General features: G+C 50.3%; 8 protein-coding genes across 8 annotated transcripts; 3 read left to right on the forward strand and 5 right to left on the reverse strand.

The window, feature by feature from the left end:
• Nucleotides 1-260: 260 nt before the first annotated feature.
• Nucleotides 261-3,382, forward strand: CI109_103730 (uncharacterized protein; the record flags this gene model as incomplete). Its single annotated transcript, XM_032001768.1, has 3 exons — nt 261-992; nt 1,074-1,151; nt 1,238-3,382. 3 exons carry the CDS (start codon nt 261-263, stop codon nt 3,380-3,382), a joined length of 2,955 nt encoding a protein of 984 aa, XP_031863931.1.
• Nucleotides 3,383-3,889: 507 nt separating this feature from the next.
• On the reverse strand, nt 3,890-5,152 carry CI109_103731 (calcium-binding protein NCS-1; the record flags this gene model as incomplete). The annotated part of the gene is made up of 10 exons (XM_032001767.1): nt 3,890-3,919; nt 3,988-4,089; nt 4,167-4,300; nt 4,379-4,436; nt 4,505-4,543; nt 4,602-4,672; nt 4,801-4,849; nt 4,902-4,916; nt 5,013-5,023; nt 5,089-5,152. The coding sequence occupies 10 exons, from the start codon at nt 5,150-5,152 to the stop codon at nt 3,890-3,892; spliced, it is 573 nt and encodes a 190-aa protein (XP_031863930.1).
• An 898-nt stretch (nt 5,153-6,050) lies between these two features.
• Nucleotides 6,051-8,559, reverse strand: CI109_103732 (uncharacterized protein; the record flags this gene model as incomplete). Its single annotated transcript, XM_032001766.1, has 6 exons — nt 6,051-7,002; nt 7,077-7,295; nt 7,363-7,430; nt 7,596-7,736; nt 7,852-8,417; nt 8,487-8,559. 6 exons carry the CDS (start codon nt 8,557-8,559, stop codon nt 6,051-6,053), a joined length of 2,019 nt encoding a protein of 672 aa, XP_031863929.1.
• A 719-nt stretch (nt 8,560-9,278) lies between these two features.
• On the reverse strand, nt 9,279-12,766 carry CI109_103733 (uncharacterized protein; the record flags this gene model as incomplete). The annotated part of the gene is made up of 6 exons (XM_065967359.1): nt 9,279-9,624; nt 9,670-10,637; nt 10,693-11,100; nt 11,163-12,372; nt 12,438-12,519; nt 12,580-12,766. 6 exons carry the CDS (start codon nt 12,764-12,766, stop codon nt 9,279-9,281), a joined length of 3,201 nt encoding a protein of 1,066 aa, XP_065823431.1.
• A 354-nt stretch (nt 12,767-13,120) lies between these two features.
• CI109_103734 (uncharacterized protein) lies at nt 13,121-13,685 on the forward strand (the record flags this gene model as incomplete). The annotated part of the gene is made up of 4 exons (XM_032001764.1): nt 13,121-13,171; nt 13,230-13,257; nt 13,322-13,470; nt 13,542-13,685. 4 exons carry the CDS (start codon nt 13,121-13,123, stop codon nt 13,683-13,685), a joined length of 372 nt encoding a protein of 123 aa, XP_031863927.1.
• Nucleotides 13,686-13,835: 150 nt separating this feature from the next.
• Nucleotides 13,836-14,492, reverse strand: CI109_103735 (DNA replication complex GINS protein PSF1; the record flags this gene model as incomplete). The annotated part of the gene is made up of 1 exon (XM_032001763.1): nt 13,836-14,492. One exon carries the CDS (start codon nt 14,490-14,492, stop codon nt 13,836-13,838), a length of 657 nt encoding a protein of 218 aa, XP_031863926.1.
• A 535-nt stretch (nt 14,493-15,027) lies between these two features.
• On the forward strand, nt 15,028-16,556 carry CI109_103736 (uncharacterized protein; the record flags this gene model as incomplete). Its single annotated transcript, XM_032001762.1, has 7 exons — nt 15,028-15,076; nt 15,176-15,250; nt 15,373-15,416; nt 15,473-15,538; nt 15,626-15,944; nt 16,009-16,030; nt 16,124-16,556. 7 exons carry the CDS (start codon nt 15,028-15,030, stop codon nt 16,554-16,556), a joined length of 1,008 nt encoding a protein of 335 aa, XP_031863925.1.
• A 298-nt stretch (nt 16,557-16,854) lies between these two features.
• On the reverse strand, nt 16,855-19,370 carry CI109_103737 (uncharacterized protein; the record flags this gene model as incomplete). The annotated part of the gene is made up of 7 exons (XM_032001761.2): nt 16,855-17,637; nt 17,699-17,780; nt 17,845-17,997; nt 18,057-18,175; nt 18,239-18,334; nt 18,411-18,904; nt 18,968-19,370. 7 exons carry the CDS (start codon nt 19,368-19,370, stop codon nt 16,855-16,857), a joined length of 2,130 nt encoding a protein of 709 aa, XP_031863924.2.
• Between the last annotated feature and the right edge of the window lie 113 nt (nt 19,371-19,483).

The following is a 19,483-nucleotide window of genomic DNA, read 5'->3' on the forward strand; positions in this document are numbered from 1 at the left end:
CAGTAGTAGTTGACGACTTGGACTACTACTACTCCTCTGCAATTGTGCACCGCCATCATTTTTGGGAACGTTCTCACTCGTTCAATCTTACCTTTCATTTGTTAATCCCATAATTCATCTTTTGCCGCCATATCATTCATCGACGCCGACACACACATAAAACGCACGGACATTGATTAGATCCGGTATCTAGTCACCCGCGGATAGAGAGAGTGACGTACCCGTCCTCGTCCTCGTCACTGGTCCGCCTTTGTCCACCAATGTCCACTGCAATGCCAAATCGTATGCAACTCAAGAGACGCGGGTCGTCTCTTGATCTGACGAATCACCAAGCATCAGCATCGGATTCGGATGGGAGTAGTCATTGGTCACCACCTGATACGCCCACCCCGATCCGATATCTGACTTTGCCCAAGAAAAGCAGATTACAACCTGGTCGAACCCAATCTCAGCATGGCGTTAGCGTCGTCGCATCACCATCTCGTTCGAACCAATTCAGTTTCACCGTCCCAACTGTCAAAAGACCTCATTCACATCATTCTTCCTCGTCGACATCGACCTCGACAAACGGCTCTTCATCCGCTGTGCGGAGATCTGCCTATTTAGTATACCGAGGACACGGACAGGGCGACAATTTCTCCTCAGACGGGGGAGAGATGTCCTCCGACGATGGGGAAGTCACCGAGACCGAATTAGGTACTGCACTTCGAGGTGCAGGTGCTGGTGGTGGTGTACATCAACATTCAGATGCTATAGATACAGAGGGCGATGAAGTGGATATGAGTCTGTCGAATATTCCCCCTTCTCCTTTGCCGTCCTCGCCGACAATTCACTACAGTAAAGGGTGGAAGGGGAAGAAGAGGATGAGGGATCATTGGAATGTTGATGAGAAGATGCGTGGAGGAAATGGTAGCGGGAGCGATGAAGATGGGGATGATGAGGCAGAGACGGAAATCATGTTGGATAGGAAGTGGGTCAAACATGCAAAGAGGGTGAGTACGAGATGTACCATTGCGCTGCGTGCCTTTGTTCATCTCCATCGCCGATTGGCAAAGCTGATACCTTGTCTGTAGGTCCCACAGTATCTCGACGAGAAGATGTCACAATCTACTGGATCGATGGGCGCTATTTGCAAACGCATGGACGGACTGGTGAGTCCCGTCTTGGTCACACAAAGTTCTCAGGAGAGGAGTCTACTGTAATTCCTCCGTTCGATACTAATCACCCTTCTTCGCAGCAAGCATCAAGCACCATTTTCTCCATGAGCATCGACTCAGATTATCCGGTAGACATCAAGCCACCGACACTGACCAACTATCACTCCGCTCTCAAGGCATCTTCTCGTCCTCGTCCCTTGCGCGCTAACCGACGACTTAAGAAACGAGGTCAACAGAAGAGATGTTTCCAAAAGCTTACAGCATCAGAAGATCCGCTGGTCGGACTTCCTATCTTCCGAGAGTGGCCCGCTACGAAATCACTCATCGTGACCAGCGGCGATGGCGATGGAGAGTTATCTAGTATGGAAATTAGTGATCTCGACGAACGACAAGTCGCTAGTGATATCGATATTGACTCCGAAGCCGAAGCGGATGCTGAGATGGGTGTCCTGAGCGACATCGAAGTTCGAAGCACTGACGAAGTGTCAGCCTCAACGCATCTCAAAGTGGTCCAGGACTTCAAGGACGACGACACGGTGATCACCTCGCCGCCTGTCGAAGCTTACCGAACCAAGATCAGGGCATGCTACGAGCAAGACATTCCCCTGACTCGCGTCCAACTCGCAGCTGTTGATATGCAGCTCTCGAACCCTGCCAGAGGGATACATCGCCGACCGCGCTACAAAGCTTTCCCCGAAAGAGTAGCCGGTCAACATTCCACATCTCACCTGCATCGCCGATCCCCATCTTCCCTTCTGCCCGTGCGAAGAGTCCTGATCAAGAAATCGCAACGTTATGCGATCAAGGATAAAGTTCGAGTCAAACCAGGCAGAACCGAGTTCAACACTTGTTTCAATGGTCAAACTTTCCTCGCCTTACTGCGTACTAGACGAGCGGCATGTCAAGCTCGCCGATCTAAAATTCAGATCTTCAACGAGAGGACCAAGCACGGTATTTGGCGATCAATGGTCGGCAACTGGTGGGGTCATGCTCAGGTCGTCGCAATGACCAACAAGTGGTGGCTTGCTCCTCGACTTGCCCCACAGACTAAGGACGAGGTCGAGGTGGAGAATATCTTGGGCAACGACAGTGATGACGAGAGTATGGCCACAGCTTCGACCGCTTCGACCTCCCCTTCTTCGTCAAGTCGCGCAGCACTTCGGACCTTCAACAAGGCTAGGAAGAGAGCCGCTCGGGAGAGTGAAGAAGACAATACTTCCGAGGTGGAAGAACGGTGGGCTAGACGGAACTTGCTCAGAGCACAAGAGCTGGAGACGTATCACCTCAAAGCTCGGATAGCTGTTCAACGCAGAGAGATTGAGGCGCGACGAAGAAGAGAGGCAGAAGAAACAGCAGCTGCTAGAGCACGAGTCGCTGAACTTGAACAAGCGAGGTTGGAGCAGCAACAACGTAGACTCGCAGAGGAAGTTGCTCGACAACTACAGAGAGAAGAAGCGGCTCGTATTGCTCGAGAAGCAGCAGAGGAATTCGAGAGAGACAGGGAAGAGAGGGAAAGACTTCAATCTCCCCCTAGTCCGTCCCCCACCGATATCTCGATCGTATCCGAGCCACCTGAATATGAGTTCCCCTTCTATCCTGTTGTCATGGCTCGACCTGCTCATCTCCCCGTGCTCGCACCTGCTCCGGTCATCTCGCGTCGTCGAGGACCAGTCCAAGTCTCTCCCGCACGATCGGATATCTTGCCCGACTACTTGCCGGATAGATATACCAACCTCTCACCACCTCCTCCACCGCCATACAACGCCAGGACGGATTGTCAGACCGTCATTCCGCCCATCTTCATAGAGGATGACGATGAAGAGGACGATATCGAGAGGGAGGATGAGGTTGATCTGGCATCACCTCTTGTCCCTTCTCGACGTGGACGACCCCTCCGACGATATCGATCTTCTTCCCCAGAAGTGATTGGTGCTTTCCCAGCACCTGTCATTCATTCGCCTACGCCTGTTCGACACAATCATCGTGCTTCCATCGATCCGATCAGAGCTTTCGAAGCTGCTCTCGATCTTGAAGAAGGAGAAGGCGAAGCTCAAGTCGACGAAGAAGCAGACCAGGTCGAACGAGGCGTGTTCGATACTGAGAGTGAAGCAGACGAAGTAGAAGAGGACGACGAAGAGGGGGATATCGTCCCTGGTGGAAGAGTGGCGGGTGTCTTCCAGAGAGTTTTCGGACTAGTTTGGGGAGGCGCAACTGCAAGGCGATAAGTCATGACCGTGCTACTTCATCCCGGATACGTCTTCGTTTCTCGTTTTGGTTAGTTATACATACACGAATCAATCTTAGTCTGATACTTCAATCCTGTTGCGAATTTCATACTTCCTGTTCATCTTCGATATCAGACATGCTTGCTTGTACCATCTTTATCCCATCATGCATCTATTTATCTTGTTGTCTAGACCAATGGCCGAAGTGCAATCACCACTTACTACGATAAGTGCTGACTTAATCGTTGAGCAAGTCTGTGCAAAATCTAGGGCTAAGTGTTGAGCAACCACTGCAGAAATAATGCCAATCCGCATTTGCGCATTTGCGCATTTGCGTATTTGCGTATTTGTCTGGTCATCTGAAATGCATACGGATATATATGACGCCCACGACGATCAGATTGGATCTAAGAGTACAAACCAGCCCTTTGTATTTTGCTTTGCATTTTTCTTCACGAACCGCATCGTCTCCTGATCACACACGCTTGTCCAAAGCAAAGCTCTCGATCATACCAAACCATCGTACAATGAAAGAGCCTATAAAAGGAGACAAGTATCAGCAGACGATCTGGGTCACATCCTATCAAGTCAAATCTTGAACTCACTTGGACGATCGTTGGATCTTCCTTTGATCCCTCTTTGAACTCGTCGAATGTGAGTTTCGCATCCTTGTTCAGATCCATATTACGGAAGATCTTGTCGACTCGCTATGTCAAAGTGAATAAAAGAAAGTCAGCTGTGTCCCGCAAACTTGGAGTGGAAGATTTGGCGGAGGGTAGCTCACCTTCTCGGGGGTATCTTCGTCTTCTGGCAATTGGACCATCTGTCCTGTCATCTTGTAGATAGACTTGACGATCTGTAACATCTCATCGTAGGTGATATATCCATCTTGGTTGATGTCGTAGAGTTGGAACGCCCCTGTATCACGGTTAAAATAAGACGACATGATGATCAGTTATGCAAATCTAGAAGATGTGAACATGTCGCCGCACTTACACTTCAACTTCTCGTCAAGACGACCTCGAGAAGTGACAGACAGGGCACAGATGAATTCCTACAGAAATGAAACGTAATGTCAGCTGTGATGTACTCCAACGTCCATAGTCCAGCTGCATTACACACCTTGAACTCGATTGTACCAGACTTGTCTTCATCGAATACCTAGAAGCGCTATAGGTCAGCAACCGGCCTAGTCGTGACCACCAATGAAGCAGCTCACGTTGAAGACATAATCTGCGAATTGGCTCGGATCACCGAACGGGAAGAATTGTCGATAGATCTTCTTGAACTCTGCGGCAGTGGAGAATGGGCATGACAAAAATGATGGAACGGATGACCAGGAGGGAGCAAACGGAGAAGAGAGGAACATTGTCAGCCGACATTCGCTTACAGCAACGATATGTGTAGATAATGCTCACCTTCCTTGTTGAGCTGACCTCCAGGACAGTCCTTCAAAAATCCCTTGTACTGCACAGATATGTCAGCTTATCTGCGGTACACGCTTCGAGAGCTGACTAACCCATTGTTGCAGCTCCTACACCACGAACAGAACGGACATCGAGACCCAAGTCAGCGTTCTCCTCTCTTTCTCGTCCATCAACAGCTATTCTATCGATCCCAACAAGCTCACCTTCTTGTCAACTAAGAGCAGTCAAGTCAGCTCGTGTCCTCACACAGTTCCTAAGGGACAAAGAAGCTGAACTCACAGTAAGTGTTCTTCTGCAATTCGGCAAGTTCGTCCGCCGACAATTTAGATTGTGATTTTCCCATCTTGGTTGTCTATGAGATATACAGAGGCGAGGTGAGTTTGAGATGAGAACGAGGAGTGTCGTCGATGAATTGATCAGCTATTTGGTCAGATGGAAGAGACAATGATCAGCGGCGATTCCTCCTTTCTCCTTCCTTCCCTGGAGCGGTGGATACCTCGTGGAGTGGCGCGAGAGAGTCGGATCACGAAATAAGACCCGCACACATTGCCGAAAACTATAGATCAACGAGACTCACAGTTCGAAGTGACTATAAGGAGATATGAGTTGTTGTTGACGATTGACAACGATGAAATTTGTCGGAAATAGGTTAGTCGCGAGAAGACGGGCGACGCGGTCGAGCGGGGTCTAGGCCTTAAGTGTCGGAGAGTGAGGGTGAAGAACGCTTTGTTCGCTGATGATCTGATCTACGCTCTGGAAGATTCTTGAGCTGTCAACAAGAGTTTGTTTATCTATATGATATAGACAATTAAATGAGATGGTTGATAAAATGTTGAGTGTGACGCATCCACAGACTATGAGAGAGTAACTTGTGTTGAGTGCTGTGCCCCGTTCCAGAGCGTCATTTGTGTCACCTGCCAAGGGATCAGTGAACCAATGACGGGATCAAATCTGAACACACCACACGCGTCAATTAGCTACAGGTGGCAATTAACGACACACCGAGTTGCTTGGCACCTGCGATTGATTAATACAGGGTAATAATAATGATCATAGTGACCGAGACATACGGTGAGTACTGCATGGTGACTTATCAAAAAGCAGTGCATTACACAACGGAACAAGAAATACTGTACCGCATGCTGACATTCTATGACAATGGTATTTGAATCTACTACCTGTTGTACTGTACAAGCTTACATGCAATGAGTGGGACTACTGATACGCTACGCTGACCTATGCTACCACACAACCTCATCCGCTTGTGCTAGAGCAGCTTCGAAATCTCCCAAGAACATCGAATCGTCAAATGGCAAGTCTTCCAGTGGTACTTCGCTCGAAGGTGGAAGTAAATGCGCCTTGTCCCATCTTGCAGACATCGGAGGAGGAGGAGGAGGGAATCTCCCGTTCGCCTCTTGGAGAAGAAGATCGTAGTTGATCTCGTCGGTGCTGGTTGGGAAGGTGAATTGCGTGACCGAGGGAGAGAAGGGGAGGGCGGTATCGTGTGTTAAGTAACTCCCTTGAGATGCGGGTATCGATGGGGTGTTGTGTTTTGGTTGAGGGTAAAACAGCGCCAGAGGTGGAGATGAATCAAGTGATTGACCGGTGACCTCCGAGCTAGATGCGATACTGATATGTTGCGGGTGGTGTGTTGGCTGGAAAGCGTTGTTTTGGGTATACTCGAAGTGCTGTTGTTGTCCGCCATTCTCCCCACCCATCTGAACATCTCCCACTATTGCCTGACTAAATGTTCCACCTGACATGTCGGGGTGGCCATAAGACGTGTTCTCGCCTGATGAGAGCCAGTACGCCCCTTGTCCCTGGTCAAATTGAGGAAGGATTTGAGCTTGCACCGAGAAACCTGGATGATATAGCTGTGAAGGCGCGAAACCAAACTTGAATTCTTGACCTATCGTATCATCACCCATCAGATCGTCATCGTCCTCGAGTCTTGAACACGATTCAGGCGATTCCGTCTCGTATACTGAACTAGTCTGGCGAGATCGAGATTGAGACGTAGTACGAGATTGCCCGCGACGCCTACTCGCTCCAGCCTCGGACGGGACGAGAGAGGTAGAACGTGATATATCGGACCATTCGCCCGATTGTTGTTGTTGACGAATCTGAGCGCGAAGTGCTCGCAAAGCACCTTTCGACAGCTCGCAAGCTTGGCTGTTCTTTCGAGAGCTAGATCTGGAAGTGTGTATCAACGTCAGCGTTAAGTCCCGAGATAATGTCTAATGGCTAGATGTGAGACTAACACTCACTTCTTTTCACCTCTTCCGCTCGGACTGGAGCCAACTTCCTCTTCGGACCCCTTGTTAATCTTCTCCTTGATCACTTCCTCTAGCTCTTCTCCACTCTTACCCTTCATTAGAAGCTCGGCTACACTCTTACATTTCTCTTCTTCCGCCTCGTCCTTGCGCACACGACGACGAATGACGTTGGTGCGTCGATAGACGGGCTGGTACCGATATCCGGGGTATCTGGGAAAGAAGCGAATCAGCTGATTTGCGCGGTGACTGGAAAAGGGCAGGCAGGGGACGAGCTCACTTTTTCAGATGTTCTTCTTTCTCGATCCTTGCTAATTCGTTGAAATGAGCTTTCTGATCAGGAGGTGCCTGCACGACCGTTATACACCGATATCAGCGCTGGTCCAGTTCTCAAATACTCATAAGGTTCCACATCTATGCCACCTTTACCTAGGCTATGTGTGTGGGTGGACACAGAGGGGGAGAGAGAGAGCCGCTAGTGAGAGAGCCGCTAGAGAGAGAGCCGCTACTCACCTCGCTCCACATTTTCGCTGTGATAATGCTAACGTTCTGATGTCTCATCTCCACGCTTGCAGGGATCAACTTGGAATCTACGACATGTTTCCGGAATAGTATGAACGCATTTCTCGGTCGGGGAATGTGGTCTGGGGTTTGCTATGAATGATCAAATCATTCAAAACAGAACGTCAGCCACCATTATCCTCATCATGTGGTATAACATGCAAAACTGAGTAGATTGAGTGAAAGAAGAGGTGATTGACAAACTGACCTTTCTGGCATGACTGATCTTCTTCTTCGCAGCATCATCCTTGGCTTTTGTCGACAGCTCACCACTACTACTTCTCTTTTTCCCCGCCGAACTTGGTCGACCCACTACACTTTCCTTATCTACCTTATTGGCACTTTTACCCCCTCTCCCCTTGGATGACTTTGGTCTGGCAGTGACGATCGTCTCCCCTCCATCTACTCCTTCGCCTCCTCTGGCCGAGTTGTGTGGAGGAGCGAATAATCTCGGATCTATCGAGAGACTCGGAATTCTTGCATTTGGCTTCGTCCCGCTGGGCGTCAGGTTTGGTGAGAGTGACGTGGGAAGTAATGCAGGAGAAGATGCGAAAAGAGATTCTTCATCTGATATCGAAGTAGGTTCAGAAGCTGTGGTCGTAGTTGACCAACCGAGAGACGAAGTCGATCGATACGATCGTAATGAGTGATGAGACTGGACAGGGTGGAAAGATGGTCCCGTACTCGCTGAATGTGAAGGTACGTATGAGCTGTGCGCCTGAGAATTAGAGCTGGGGTTCCTAGGCGTAGGCGGTTCGAGTTGGAAAAAGTCATCTGCAAGGACACGACCATGACGGTAAGCTGACTACGGAAACTGAAAAGTTTGAGGAGGAGATGGCTCACCTCGTCCGCTCTCGTCGAGCATCTCTGGGGTGCTGGCGAAAACACCAGCAGTGGTCCAGAAATTTCCGTTCATCTTGTCTCTGTGAAGTAACGACGATATGAAGGTGAAGTAAAAGTAGTTAGGTATCGCACACGTGATACGTGATTGTCGATCTTGCTTTGACTCAGATAGGGGAGGTGAAAGCCTTAGGGGAACTTGGTGAAGCAAAGGAGAGAACAAAGGTAGAGCGATTCATCCCTCGTCACCACGCTTCTTATACGTCCAGCACCTGTCTAGATGGAAGGCAGTATTCCGGCGAGGCGACTTGTGTAGGCCTCAAGTTCTGTCCTTCCATCTTTCCCTGTTCACTCCTCTTACGCCGACTGCTACATCTCAAACACTGAAGAGGCTGCCAATCTTCCCCTTGAGTCAACAGCAGCACCGTTGGACCGTTTCAAAGCCAGTTCCTCTTGACATATTCAGTCCCGCAAGGAAGATTGAAAGGCATCAAACCAGCTCCGGTCGTCCGAGGGGAAGTGCCACAATCCAAATTTGGGTCGAAGTGTCTGTATCGAAAGGACCTTTGGCCTTTCCTTTGATGTCTCAACGGACATAGCTTCCGAAAGGACCTTCACTGCTTTCGGCATCGGGATGGCAGGTACCTTTGGCCCCACAAGCGGATGAACTCGTGCAATCGATTAGCATTTGGGCTGCATTAGTTGTCAAGTTAGTAGGTTTCCGTACAAGTCATTTAAGATATCAGCATAATCAAGCATGATCGATGCATTACAACGTTTCCCATTCTCCTTCCACTATCGATATCCATACCCACCCTGTCCTTGGCTCTGCCCCTGTCCTGGGGCATTCGGATATCCGTAACCGCTATAGCCGTATCCGGGCTGCTGTTGCTGTTGTGGCTGTTGCTGAGGCGGCGGCGATTGATAACCCGATGGCGGAGGTGCATAAGCTGGATATTGCTGTTGCTGCTGTGGGGGTGGTGGCGGTGGAGATGTATAGTTCGGTCGAGATGGCGGAGCCGGATAGTAACTGCCTTGAGATTGAGCAGGAGGGGGTTGATACGATTGTTGCGGTTGCTGAGGGTATTGTTGAGGTGGTGGCTGAGATGGGTAGTTCTGCGGAGGTGGTTGCGAGGGATAGCTAGGTTGTGAGGAATAGTTTGACTGAGGCGGTTGAGATCCATACGTGGGTTGAGGCGGCGGCGACGCATAGCCCTGACTCGGAGGAGCGGGATATGAGGGCGATTGACTTCCATACCCGTTCGACGTTGATGGCGCGTACGATCCGTACGTCTGAGGCGGCTGAGACCTCGCTGCGGGAGCTGGCGGCGGGGGTGGGTACGGATTGGATGCTTGTTGATTTTGCTGTTGCTGCTGTGGGGGTGGGGCGTACGATGAATAGCTCGGACTGCCATATGACCCTTGTCTCTGGGGTGGTGGCTGCGAGCTTACAGGTGATGAAGTCGAATACGCCGAAGGCACGCTTGACAAGTTGCTGAAATCATACGGGTTTGAGGGTTTCTGTTGCGGAGGAGGAGGTGGGTAATTCGGTGTCGACACTTGAGGTGGAGGAGGCGGAAAGCCCGGAGTGGAAGTACTGATGGATCGGGGCGGCTGTGGTACTAGAGGAGAATTGCCGACCGACAGTGCCGCGAGACGCTCTTCCAAACCTCTGCTCGCCGTGGATGACGGCGGAAGCGGTGGTGCAGGTGAGCCACCGAGTCTCTGCCTTGTCTCGATCTCTCCTACCAATCTATTCCTTTCCGATTCCCTGTGCGAGACGAACCCCTTGACTTCCCTTCTCAAATCTTGGATGACCCTGTCGAGACTCTCGTAGTAGCTCAGACCTTTACCCAATCCCGCTCTGATCTCATTGTACCCCTGCCCAGCTTGCTCCAGTTTTCTCTCCCATTCTCGTACACGCTTGGCTCGGTCCTTGTTCCCTCGTTGAAGCTCACGGATACCTTTACCCTTCTCCACTTGTCTGACGAGCATCTCCAGCTCTTGTATGATACTCTGAGATGCTTGGACGGCAGCGGCAAGCCGGCCTTGGTATGGCCGGAACTTCTCCAACTCAGAGGCGAATAATTGCGGTTCAACATTCTGAGATCTTCGGTTGAGAAGCAAAAGTGACGAGACATCGTCATTTTGTACCTGCACAGGAGTCAGCTTTGAGATAGGACCTGGAAGAGTAAAATGTGTGATTGACCTTCTCCTTCAGATCTTTGAGCACGTCATCTCTTTCACGCCTGATTTTTCCCAGTCGTTCCAACTTTTCTGTCGCTTCCGTAATAGCCTTCTTCAACTCCTCTTTCTCCTTATTATCCAACCCGTTCTTGGGCGCGACGTCGTCCTGTAGGTCCAAAAGACTGATCCCTTGATCCGCCTGAGGCGCATTTTGCTTACCGGCGGCGACCTGAGCTGCTGCTCGCTCCACGCCAGAGACACCAGAAGAGAGAAGGTTGACTTCGGACTGGATACTGTTCCACAACGATAGCAGATGCGAATCAGATGAGGCTGCCGAGGACAACGCGCTGAGATTGTTTGTGATGTTAGAGCGGAAGTTGGCAGTTTGTGGTCCGGATGGTGATTGAGTGAATTGAGGCGTGTACTTCGCCTAATAACAGCTTCGGTCAGTTATGTCACTTGAAACGATACTATGGGCTTGCCAAGACTCACTCTCATCCGCTCGCATTCCCGACTTTCGTTGTCCAACATGCCACTCAATTCTCTGAACTCGCGCTCGCATTTGCCTCTCTCAGCTTCCAACTCTCTCAACTCTCTTTCAATGGATCCGCTACGACTGATCTCCTCTGCGAGCTGTTTGACAGAGATGCTCAAATCCACGTCGGTCCCATCTCCACCTTCAACATCATCCTCTGCCAGCTTTCTCCAATTAGCGACCTGTCCTGGTAAACCAAGATGCTCGAGCCCCGCTCGGATTTCGCCTTCACTGATCTCGACTCTTTCGACCTCTCCTCGGACGACTTTTGCCTTTTCCTCAGAGTACACCGATGCTGATTCGTGCACGGCAAGCGGAACTAGACGGATGAAAATGTCTGGTCCAATGAGTTTCGTCACGCCTGGGTTACCGTAAATCTCTTGAATAGTGATCGGCGCTGCTGCCGGTAGCTTGTCAATAGGCGGTAACGACGCCTCCGACGGTAAGACTTCATGATAGATCAAATCGTTATCCTTCTGCGCTTGATCCTTCGCCTCGGCGCATAACGTCGCATGAGCCTTGGTGATCTCGTGGAGACTCGTTGCTGCATCGTGAGGTAACGTCGGAGTCGAAGAAGGGATGAATGTATAGTTGAATGAATTTGCTTGTCTTTGCGCTTCTTGGATCAATGTGTCGGCGACCTTGAGACGAATGAGAGCGGCACCGTGTTTCCCACTAGCGCTATCCGCGACCGATCGATAGTATTGCGCCAAAGATCCGAACAACTTGGCCTTGATTTGCAAGATATAGAGCCAGTTCCTATCAAATACACCTTTTCCTTGGAAGTCCTTCATTTCATCGACGACGGTATTGTACGTCGCCGCGCATGAATTGGCACTTCTCGCAACTAAACCTGGAGCCTTCTTCTCCTCGACAAGCTTCTCCGTGAAGATCTCGGTAGCTTGGGCCATCATGATTCCAATGAGGAGGTGAACCACCTCTCTGCTCAAGTCGGTAGATGGGGCATGTAGGAAGTTCTCGTTGATGTAGGTGAGCATACCGGCCGAAGAGCGGGTATTCGAGTAAGCTCGTTTGAGTCCTTCGGGATCGGATCGTGAGGGAGATTGAGCGAGGGAAGATAGGACGGAAGAGATCAGATGGATGATGGATGCTTTCTCAAACGCGAGAGACGTTTGTGTGGTAAGCTTCTCGGTGAAAGCGTCGTTCCTACATTGCCTTTGTTAGCTCAGTCCCCCGACCGCTCACGCAAGAAGGAATGACTCAGTGCTTACCAAGGGAAAGCAACCTTGATCTCAGCGAATCTCAATTCGAGCAGCTCCAATTGGCCGAAATACTTGTACAGCAGGTCACGAGCTGAGCATGCAAACTCAGCAGTTGCAACTCAATCGTTAGAAGAGGCGTAATGAGACCCACCGGTTTGATCACTACCCGCTCCTCTGACTGCATCTTGTCGACAACGTTGCAGCACCGAACACTCCTCGGTATAGTTGTTCGGATCTTCGCCGTAAGAATGGGCGATCACGGATCGGATAGGGTTGGTCCAGTCCACATCCTGGGTTGTCTTCTTTGGGATGGCGATGAGTGGGGATTGGAATGCCATGGTGGAGGGGGAAGGGTGGGGAACGAGCCGGTGTGGCGATTGGGGATTGAAACAACTTCTCTAATACCAAATAAGCGAGAATGGATGTAGATCTATCGCGGCGTAGTGGAGAGCGTACCTATCCCGCAGTGAAGTGGATGTGAGTGTGATTATGAGATGAGTGATGATGATAATGGAAGTGGTTGTCTTGCGCATGTGTGACGCAGCGCAGCGTCGGCTCACAACGCGGGGCTCAGCACAGCGCATGATGTGGCATGGTTACGTAAATCAGCTACTTCGACAACTTCTTACTTTGTTCATGTCAGTTCAAGTCTGTTGTTGATTAAACGCTATATATCGAGCATACAAAACACGATGGCATCAAGTTCAACAGGTCGTATACCCCAAGGGGAGGTGATAATGGACGTGAGTGCGCTTGTGACTTGGCGAGCTGGACAAGTTGCTGATTCTGTTTCGTTGGCAGTTCGCAGACGGTGGTTCTTACATCAAGCGTATGTCAACATGCCCAAGTAATAACCCAAATGACTGATTATATGTTTGTTTGGTCTCATACAGAAAAGCTCGAAGACGCCGTATTGGAGATTGAAAGACGAAAGATCACAAAGGAGGAAGGGGCAAAAGCTCAAAAAGCTATGCAAGCGTTAGAAGTGGGCAAATCAGCTTCCCCTGCTCCCGGTGTCAAAGCGGAGGATGTCGATTACATGGTGAGTTGGACGAGGGATTCCTTCAATCACTCAAAAGTGATACCGACTGACACGCGATGGATATTACATAGGTCGCACAGCTCGGCGTATCGAAAGAGGAGGCGGAGGAGGGACTGAAAGCTGAGAAGGGAGATCTTGTCAAGGCGTTGATCAGATTGGTTCAACCTCGTAAAAGAGCTAGATCAGTAGATGGTGGAGCGGAGTTGGCAAAGTAGAGTTGAAATCGAGGAGAAGCAAGGCTATCACGTTGCATTGTCCATACCAAAACTAATTGCACAACATTATATAGAAGTCTACATGTATACTGTACACAGACCACGCTATCACGTCACACGCACTATCCGAGCAGAGCAGATCTTGACGTATTAGACCTCCTCTAAGAAACCTTGTACAATCAACCTCTCCACTTGACTTCTTGCCAATCTGAATCTCTCCCCTTTTCTGAATTCTACCCTTTCCCCACCTTCCAATATCACTTCCCCGGCATCTTTCACCACTCTGACATCGACCATCAACTCGCCTGGCGGTCTTTCAATACTCGCCGTCAAATCCAAGACATCCAAGAAATCACTCTTATAATCCAGCATCAGATTGTTATACCCTCTGAGGAAATCGAGTTCTTGAGGACTGAGAGCTGACCGTAGATCCGGAGCATCGAGATCTGGATTCACCGCAACGGAAGTTGTTGGACTGAGTAGATAGGCCAAACCACCACCTGCATCCCACCATCTTTCTTTTATCCCTCCTACTCTCGTAGATAAATATGCGAGTAGACACCGTTTATTCCGTCGAGCAGCGAGATGTTGTACGGTCAAATTACAGACGAGTCCTCGATCTTGTGAGAGGGAGACTTGACCGTGTGTTTCGGCAGCAGTAGAGATAGATGTTCCAAGTTGACGAGTCTCGAGACATATTGAGAGGATCAAAGGGAGAGCGTATTTCGGTAAAGGTAGTTGGGGGGTGGTGGATAGTGTGGATCGGTGAGAAGAGGTGACGAGCTGTAAAGCGAGGTCGCCGTACATCGTGACACAGTACGCCTAGGTAGATGGAAGTTATATGTGTGATTTTGGCTTTGTTCGGTCGTCTTGCTGATGTAGATATGAGATATCAGCCATATCTACAATGATAAGAAGTATTGTCACTCACATGCTATGCCCACTTCCTATTCCAGTGCTCTCAAATGCTGTTGCTATGTGTGTGTGTGTGTTCTGCTATTCCAAGCTCATCGTAATGTCCCATCCTTGTCAAATCAACCCAGACGCGTCTCACTTCCTCCAACCTGCGATTGCATCTCTGTCGCCACGTGGCATCCCCCCCTTCCCACTTCTTTCGGTCTTTCGGAATTAAGGTGAGGGCGGCACAACCGTTCTTCTTTGTAGCAGTCGGTTAAGTTATACACACGGGGACACAGACCACAACTGACATTTGAGTATACAGATAGATTAGACATCTTTCAACCCTTGCTCGTACTACAACCACATCAACCTACCTCAACTCTCAAAGTATGTACAGCTAACACTGAGCTGATCGCGCGGCTAACAGCCTAAACCTCTATAGATGCTCCGAACTTCCCTCCGTTCCGCTACTGGTGTCGCCCGTTCTGCTGGTATGTCTCCCTCCTTCCACCCGTTCCACAAATAACAGGTGTTGAGATGGAACGTTGTCAATCGTACAATTACTGATCTGTGGTATGTCACCACTATAGGCGCCGCCAGGTCCTTCGCGACCTCTACTCCTGCTAGAGCCGGTTACGACGATACCATCAAGAACATCCTCATCAGTGGGTATCCAATTGTCCTGCCAACAAGCGAGATGCGGCAGTGGTTGGAACCCGTCGACAGCTGCTCGACTAGCATTGACGACTTGAAATGATCGAGCTGAATATCACTTCTATCTTCGCAGACAAAGACACCAAGGTCCTCGTCCAGGGTTTCACCGGAAAGACTGTAAGTCGTATCTATACATTAAGTTTGTCGGAAGATTCTGATCCGGTTCTTTGTAGGGTACTTTCCACGCTCAACAAGCTATCGACTACGGAACACGAATGATCGGTGGTACCAACCCCAAAGTGCGTAGCATCGTGTCGAATGTAGCTATCTGACACTGACAATATCACTTTACCTTCAATTCTCCTCTTGTCACTTCGCCCTCACAGAAAGCTGGTCAAACCCATCTCGGTCTCCCAGTTTTCGGTACCGTCCGAGACGCTGTCAAGGAAGCTCAACCTGACGCTTCCGTGATCTACGTTCCTCCTCCCTTCGCCGCCGACGCGATCATCGAGGCTATCGAGAATGAGATCAAATTGATCGTCACTATCACCGAGGGTATCCCCCAGAGGGATCAGATCAGGATTATGAACGCGCTCAAGAGTCAGAGCAAGAGTAGGATGATCGGCGGTAACTGTCCTGGTATCATCAGTGAGGGATGTAAGATGGGTATCATGCCCGGACACATCTTCAAGCAGGGAAAGATTGGTGCGTATGCGTCTGGCACTTTGCGAGGAAAGAGAGGCATACTGATTTTCCTTGTCCTTGTTAGGTGTTGTCTCTAGGTCCGGAACGTGAGTTGACAATCTCCGTGTACTTTGATGTACTTTGATGTATTTTGACGTAGGGAGCCGTGCTGACCCCTCCATGACGTTCCCTGACTACAGCCTCACATACGAGGCCGTGAACCAGACCACCCTTGTCGGACTCGGTCAATCTCTCACCGTCGGTATCGGTGGTGACCCCTTCCCTGGAACTCAACACATCGACGTTGTCAAAGTTCTCCTCTCCGACCCTCGAACTGAGGGTATCGTCCTGATCGGTGAAATTGGTGGATCGATGGAAGAAGATGCCGCTGCTTATTTGGAAGAATACAACAAGAACTCTGCCAACCCCAAACCCGTCGTCGCGTTCATTGCCGGACGAACCGCTCCTCCAGGTAGAAGAATGGGTCACGCAGGTGCGATCATCTCGGGTGGTAAAGGTGCTGCTTCGGACAAGGTCAAGGCACTCGAAAAGGCAGGTGCGGTCATCGCTCAATCTCCAGCTCAAATCGGTGATTTGATGTTGAAGGCTATGAAAGAGGCTGGAAAGGCTTAAAAGAGGCGGTAGATTCATGTAGCTATAGCAAAATAGTAGTACAGGAAGAATAGGAGATGATGTCGTTTTCATTCAAAGTACCGTCATGCAATCTTGTGATGAATGTTTCGGGTATATGACATATCAAAAACAACTCTATTCATTCATTTACAAGCCGACAGTATATCGATACAGAACATAGCACTTGGAACAAACCAAAACCCCGCCCGACAAGATCCAGGAAAGACAGACCACCCAATGTAATACGGCGCCCATCATCCTTCAAGACTCTCTCTCGTTGAAGTCGTTAGTCAGATGATCAAGTGAACATCATCATATCTATATCACCTCTTGTCAGGCCCGACTCTTGTCCCTGTCTCTCCCCACTGGGTCTCCCCTCACTCCCATCTCCTTCTGACATGCCGATGTCGGAACCTTCTGCACTTCCTGACCCCGTCGTCGACATCCCTTCCGCGAGGGCTAGACGCTGATGCATGCCCGGAGCGAGGGTCGAGAGGAACGTATCGTTCATTGGCGTAGCGGCTTGCGAGAAGCTCAACGTTCCTTCCCCTCCTTGACCGGCATTCGACGTCGGAATACGTCCACCCAGACTAATCGATACAGGTAAAGTACCAATTGGATCAGTCTCGTTATCGAGCGTTCGTCCCTCTGATGTCGAGTTCGATACGTCTTGACTGTTATTGCCTTCTTCGTCTTCTTCTCGAACTGCTTCAGGAACGTCCATCTCGATATCTCCTCCGCCTTCACCGAGAACAGGAGGAGAAGCGACTGCCGTCTGTTGTCGGGCCAAGGCTGAAGATCCAGTCATCCCTTCTTCACTGGCAGTACCACTCTCTCCACCTCTAGACTCTCCATTGAGCAGCTGATCCACACTCGCAGAGCCTTCCCCTGCGCCTGCAAGACTGATGCTCGTCGAGGGCTGGCCAGGCGCTGTGGCATTTGCACTGGTAGGCGAAGAAGGATTGTCGCTAGAAGTCGGCAATCTGATGGAATGGTTGGACGGTCGTCGCGAAATGATAGAAGCTCGTCTCGAAGCGATCTCTTCGATCTCGACATCTTCTTCCAAATTGGCAAATGTTCGCTGTGATCATCAAGGGCAACGATCAGCTCAAATGGTAGATGCGTTCGCTGAGGTTACTCACGCAGAGAGGACAAGAGAACCCCGGATGATGCTGCAACAACAGGGGTCGAATGCACTTGTAGTGGAACACATGAGAGCAAGGGCTAGTGATCGCCACGGTAGTCCTTTTAGCTCTATTTGAGAAGATAAGATGTTGGTGTTACTCACGCGATGAACAACGACTGGCACACCGTAACTGAGAACAAGCAGATACAGCAGTCCGTCACGCTGGCTTTGGCTTTCTTTGATGGAGTCTCGTTCGACTTGCTCTTGCTGTCAGCTCCACCTCCTAGTGCTTTGAGCTGTTTCAGAGCGTTCGTGCTGCGGTTGTTGTATGTCAGCGAAGTATTCCAGGACCTATCCGGTCAAGTCGAACTCACTTGAACTCGTTCGCGGCGCGCTGCCATTCTCGTCCAACTTCCACTCTGATCTTGACACATCTAAACATCTCCTCTGTACCACCTTGATAGTCGACTCCAAGCTGAAGGATATCCCCGTCCTAAATTGTATGCTCCGATTAGTCTTGTGATCCAATTACATATTCATACAAATCAAAACTCACGTTAAGCATGGTCGGTCGTGATTCAGTGTTAGGGCTAGACAGCCTGATGTGGTTTAGGAAAGTACCCGAACTACTTGCAGTGTCGCGAATGTAGAACTACACATGGATAGGGAAAGGTGATGTCAGCGTACTCTCTTGCGATGGAAAACCATCACAGCTCGAGCATACTCACCTTCCCATCTGGCTCACACCAAATCTCTGCATGGCCTCTGCTTACAACCTTGCTCTTGAAAGCGACCTTGGGAGCAGTGATATCACCTCCTCCTCCTGCTATTGTCAAGCTTGCCCCTTGACCTCCCCCTCTTCCGCCATTTGGACCAAGAGTCGCACTACCGCCAGCCGCTGCTGAAGAACCAGGGACAGGTAGCTGGCCGTTAGTCTTATCGGTAAATCTCCCAATCTTCAGCAACAGAGCTGGTGGTCGACCGTTAACAGTTGGGCCTACTGCGGTCACTGATTGAGCAGCAACAGTGGGAGTGACACCGGGTGGTACCCTGATCGGCAGCAGCTCGCGGATAACAGGGTCGAAAGCCAATGAACGCTGTGATTCAAGGTGAGGCACGAGTCGTATTCGGTACGTCTTAGGCGGAACGGAGCTGTCAGAACCCGTAGTAGCTGCAACAGTTTGCGGTACCGGTGGTGGCGCAGCTGGAGTAGTGGTAGGATCTAGCATGAGTTCAATGTACATCAGCCATTAGGTCATCCGTGAGCCCGCCTCACTACACTCACCGTTGTTTGTAGTGCTACCGTTAGCGACCAGAGGAGCGCTGGTGAAAGTGCCAGTGTTAGGAATGCTGACGCTTCTGGTCACGCCTGTCTCTCGACTTGTCGGTCCGACTGATGGGTCTCTTGAAGTCGCACCTCGAGAAGCTGGGACAGTCCCCGTAGCATTCCTATCCATCGATGGTGACCCTGGGATATTCGGCGATGATTGACTATTGGTGATGGTGGCTGCACGACTTCGAGTGCGCATAAAACCGAGGAAGCTGTGTCGAGGCGAGCTGGGAGAGACGGCACTGCCTACTCCCCCACCCGGAGTAGGAAGGGGAGAGCCGGTTGGTGTGAAGGAGGTATTGTTGGTCGGCATGGTGATATGGGTGGGTCGATGACCCCCCGATATAGGACGAGACATGATGGGTGTAGAAACTGCCCGAGAAGACGAGCCGGCTGAGCTGTGAGCGGATGAAGTCGGACGGAGTGCAGAGGACGGACGAGGTACGTTGTTCTCGTTGAGCGAATACAGAT

This window comes from Kwoniella shandongensis, chromosome 6 (genome assembly GCF_008629635.2).
Source record: "Kwoniella shandongensis chromosome 6, complete sequence".
NCBI lineage: Eukaryota > Fungi > Basidiomycota > Tremellomycetes > Tremellales > Cryptococcaceae > Kwoniella > Kwoniella shandongensis.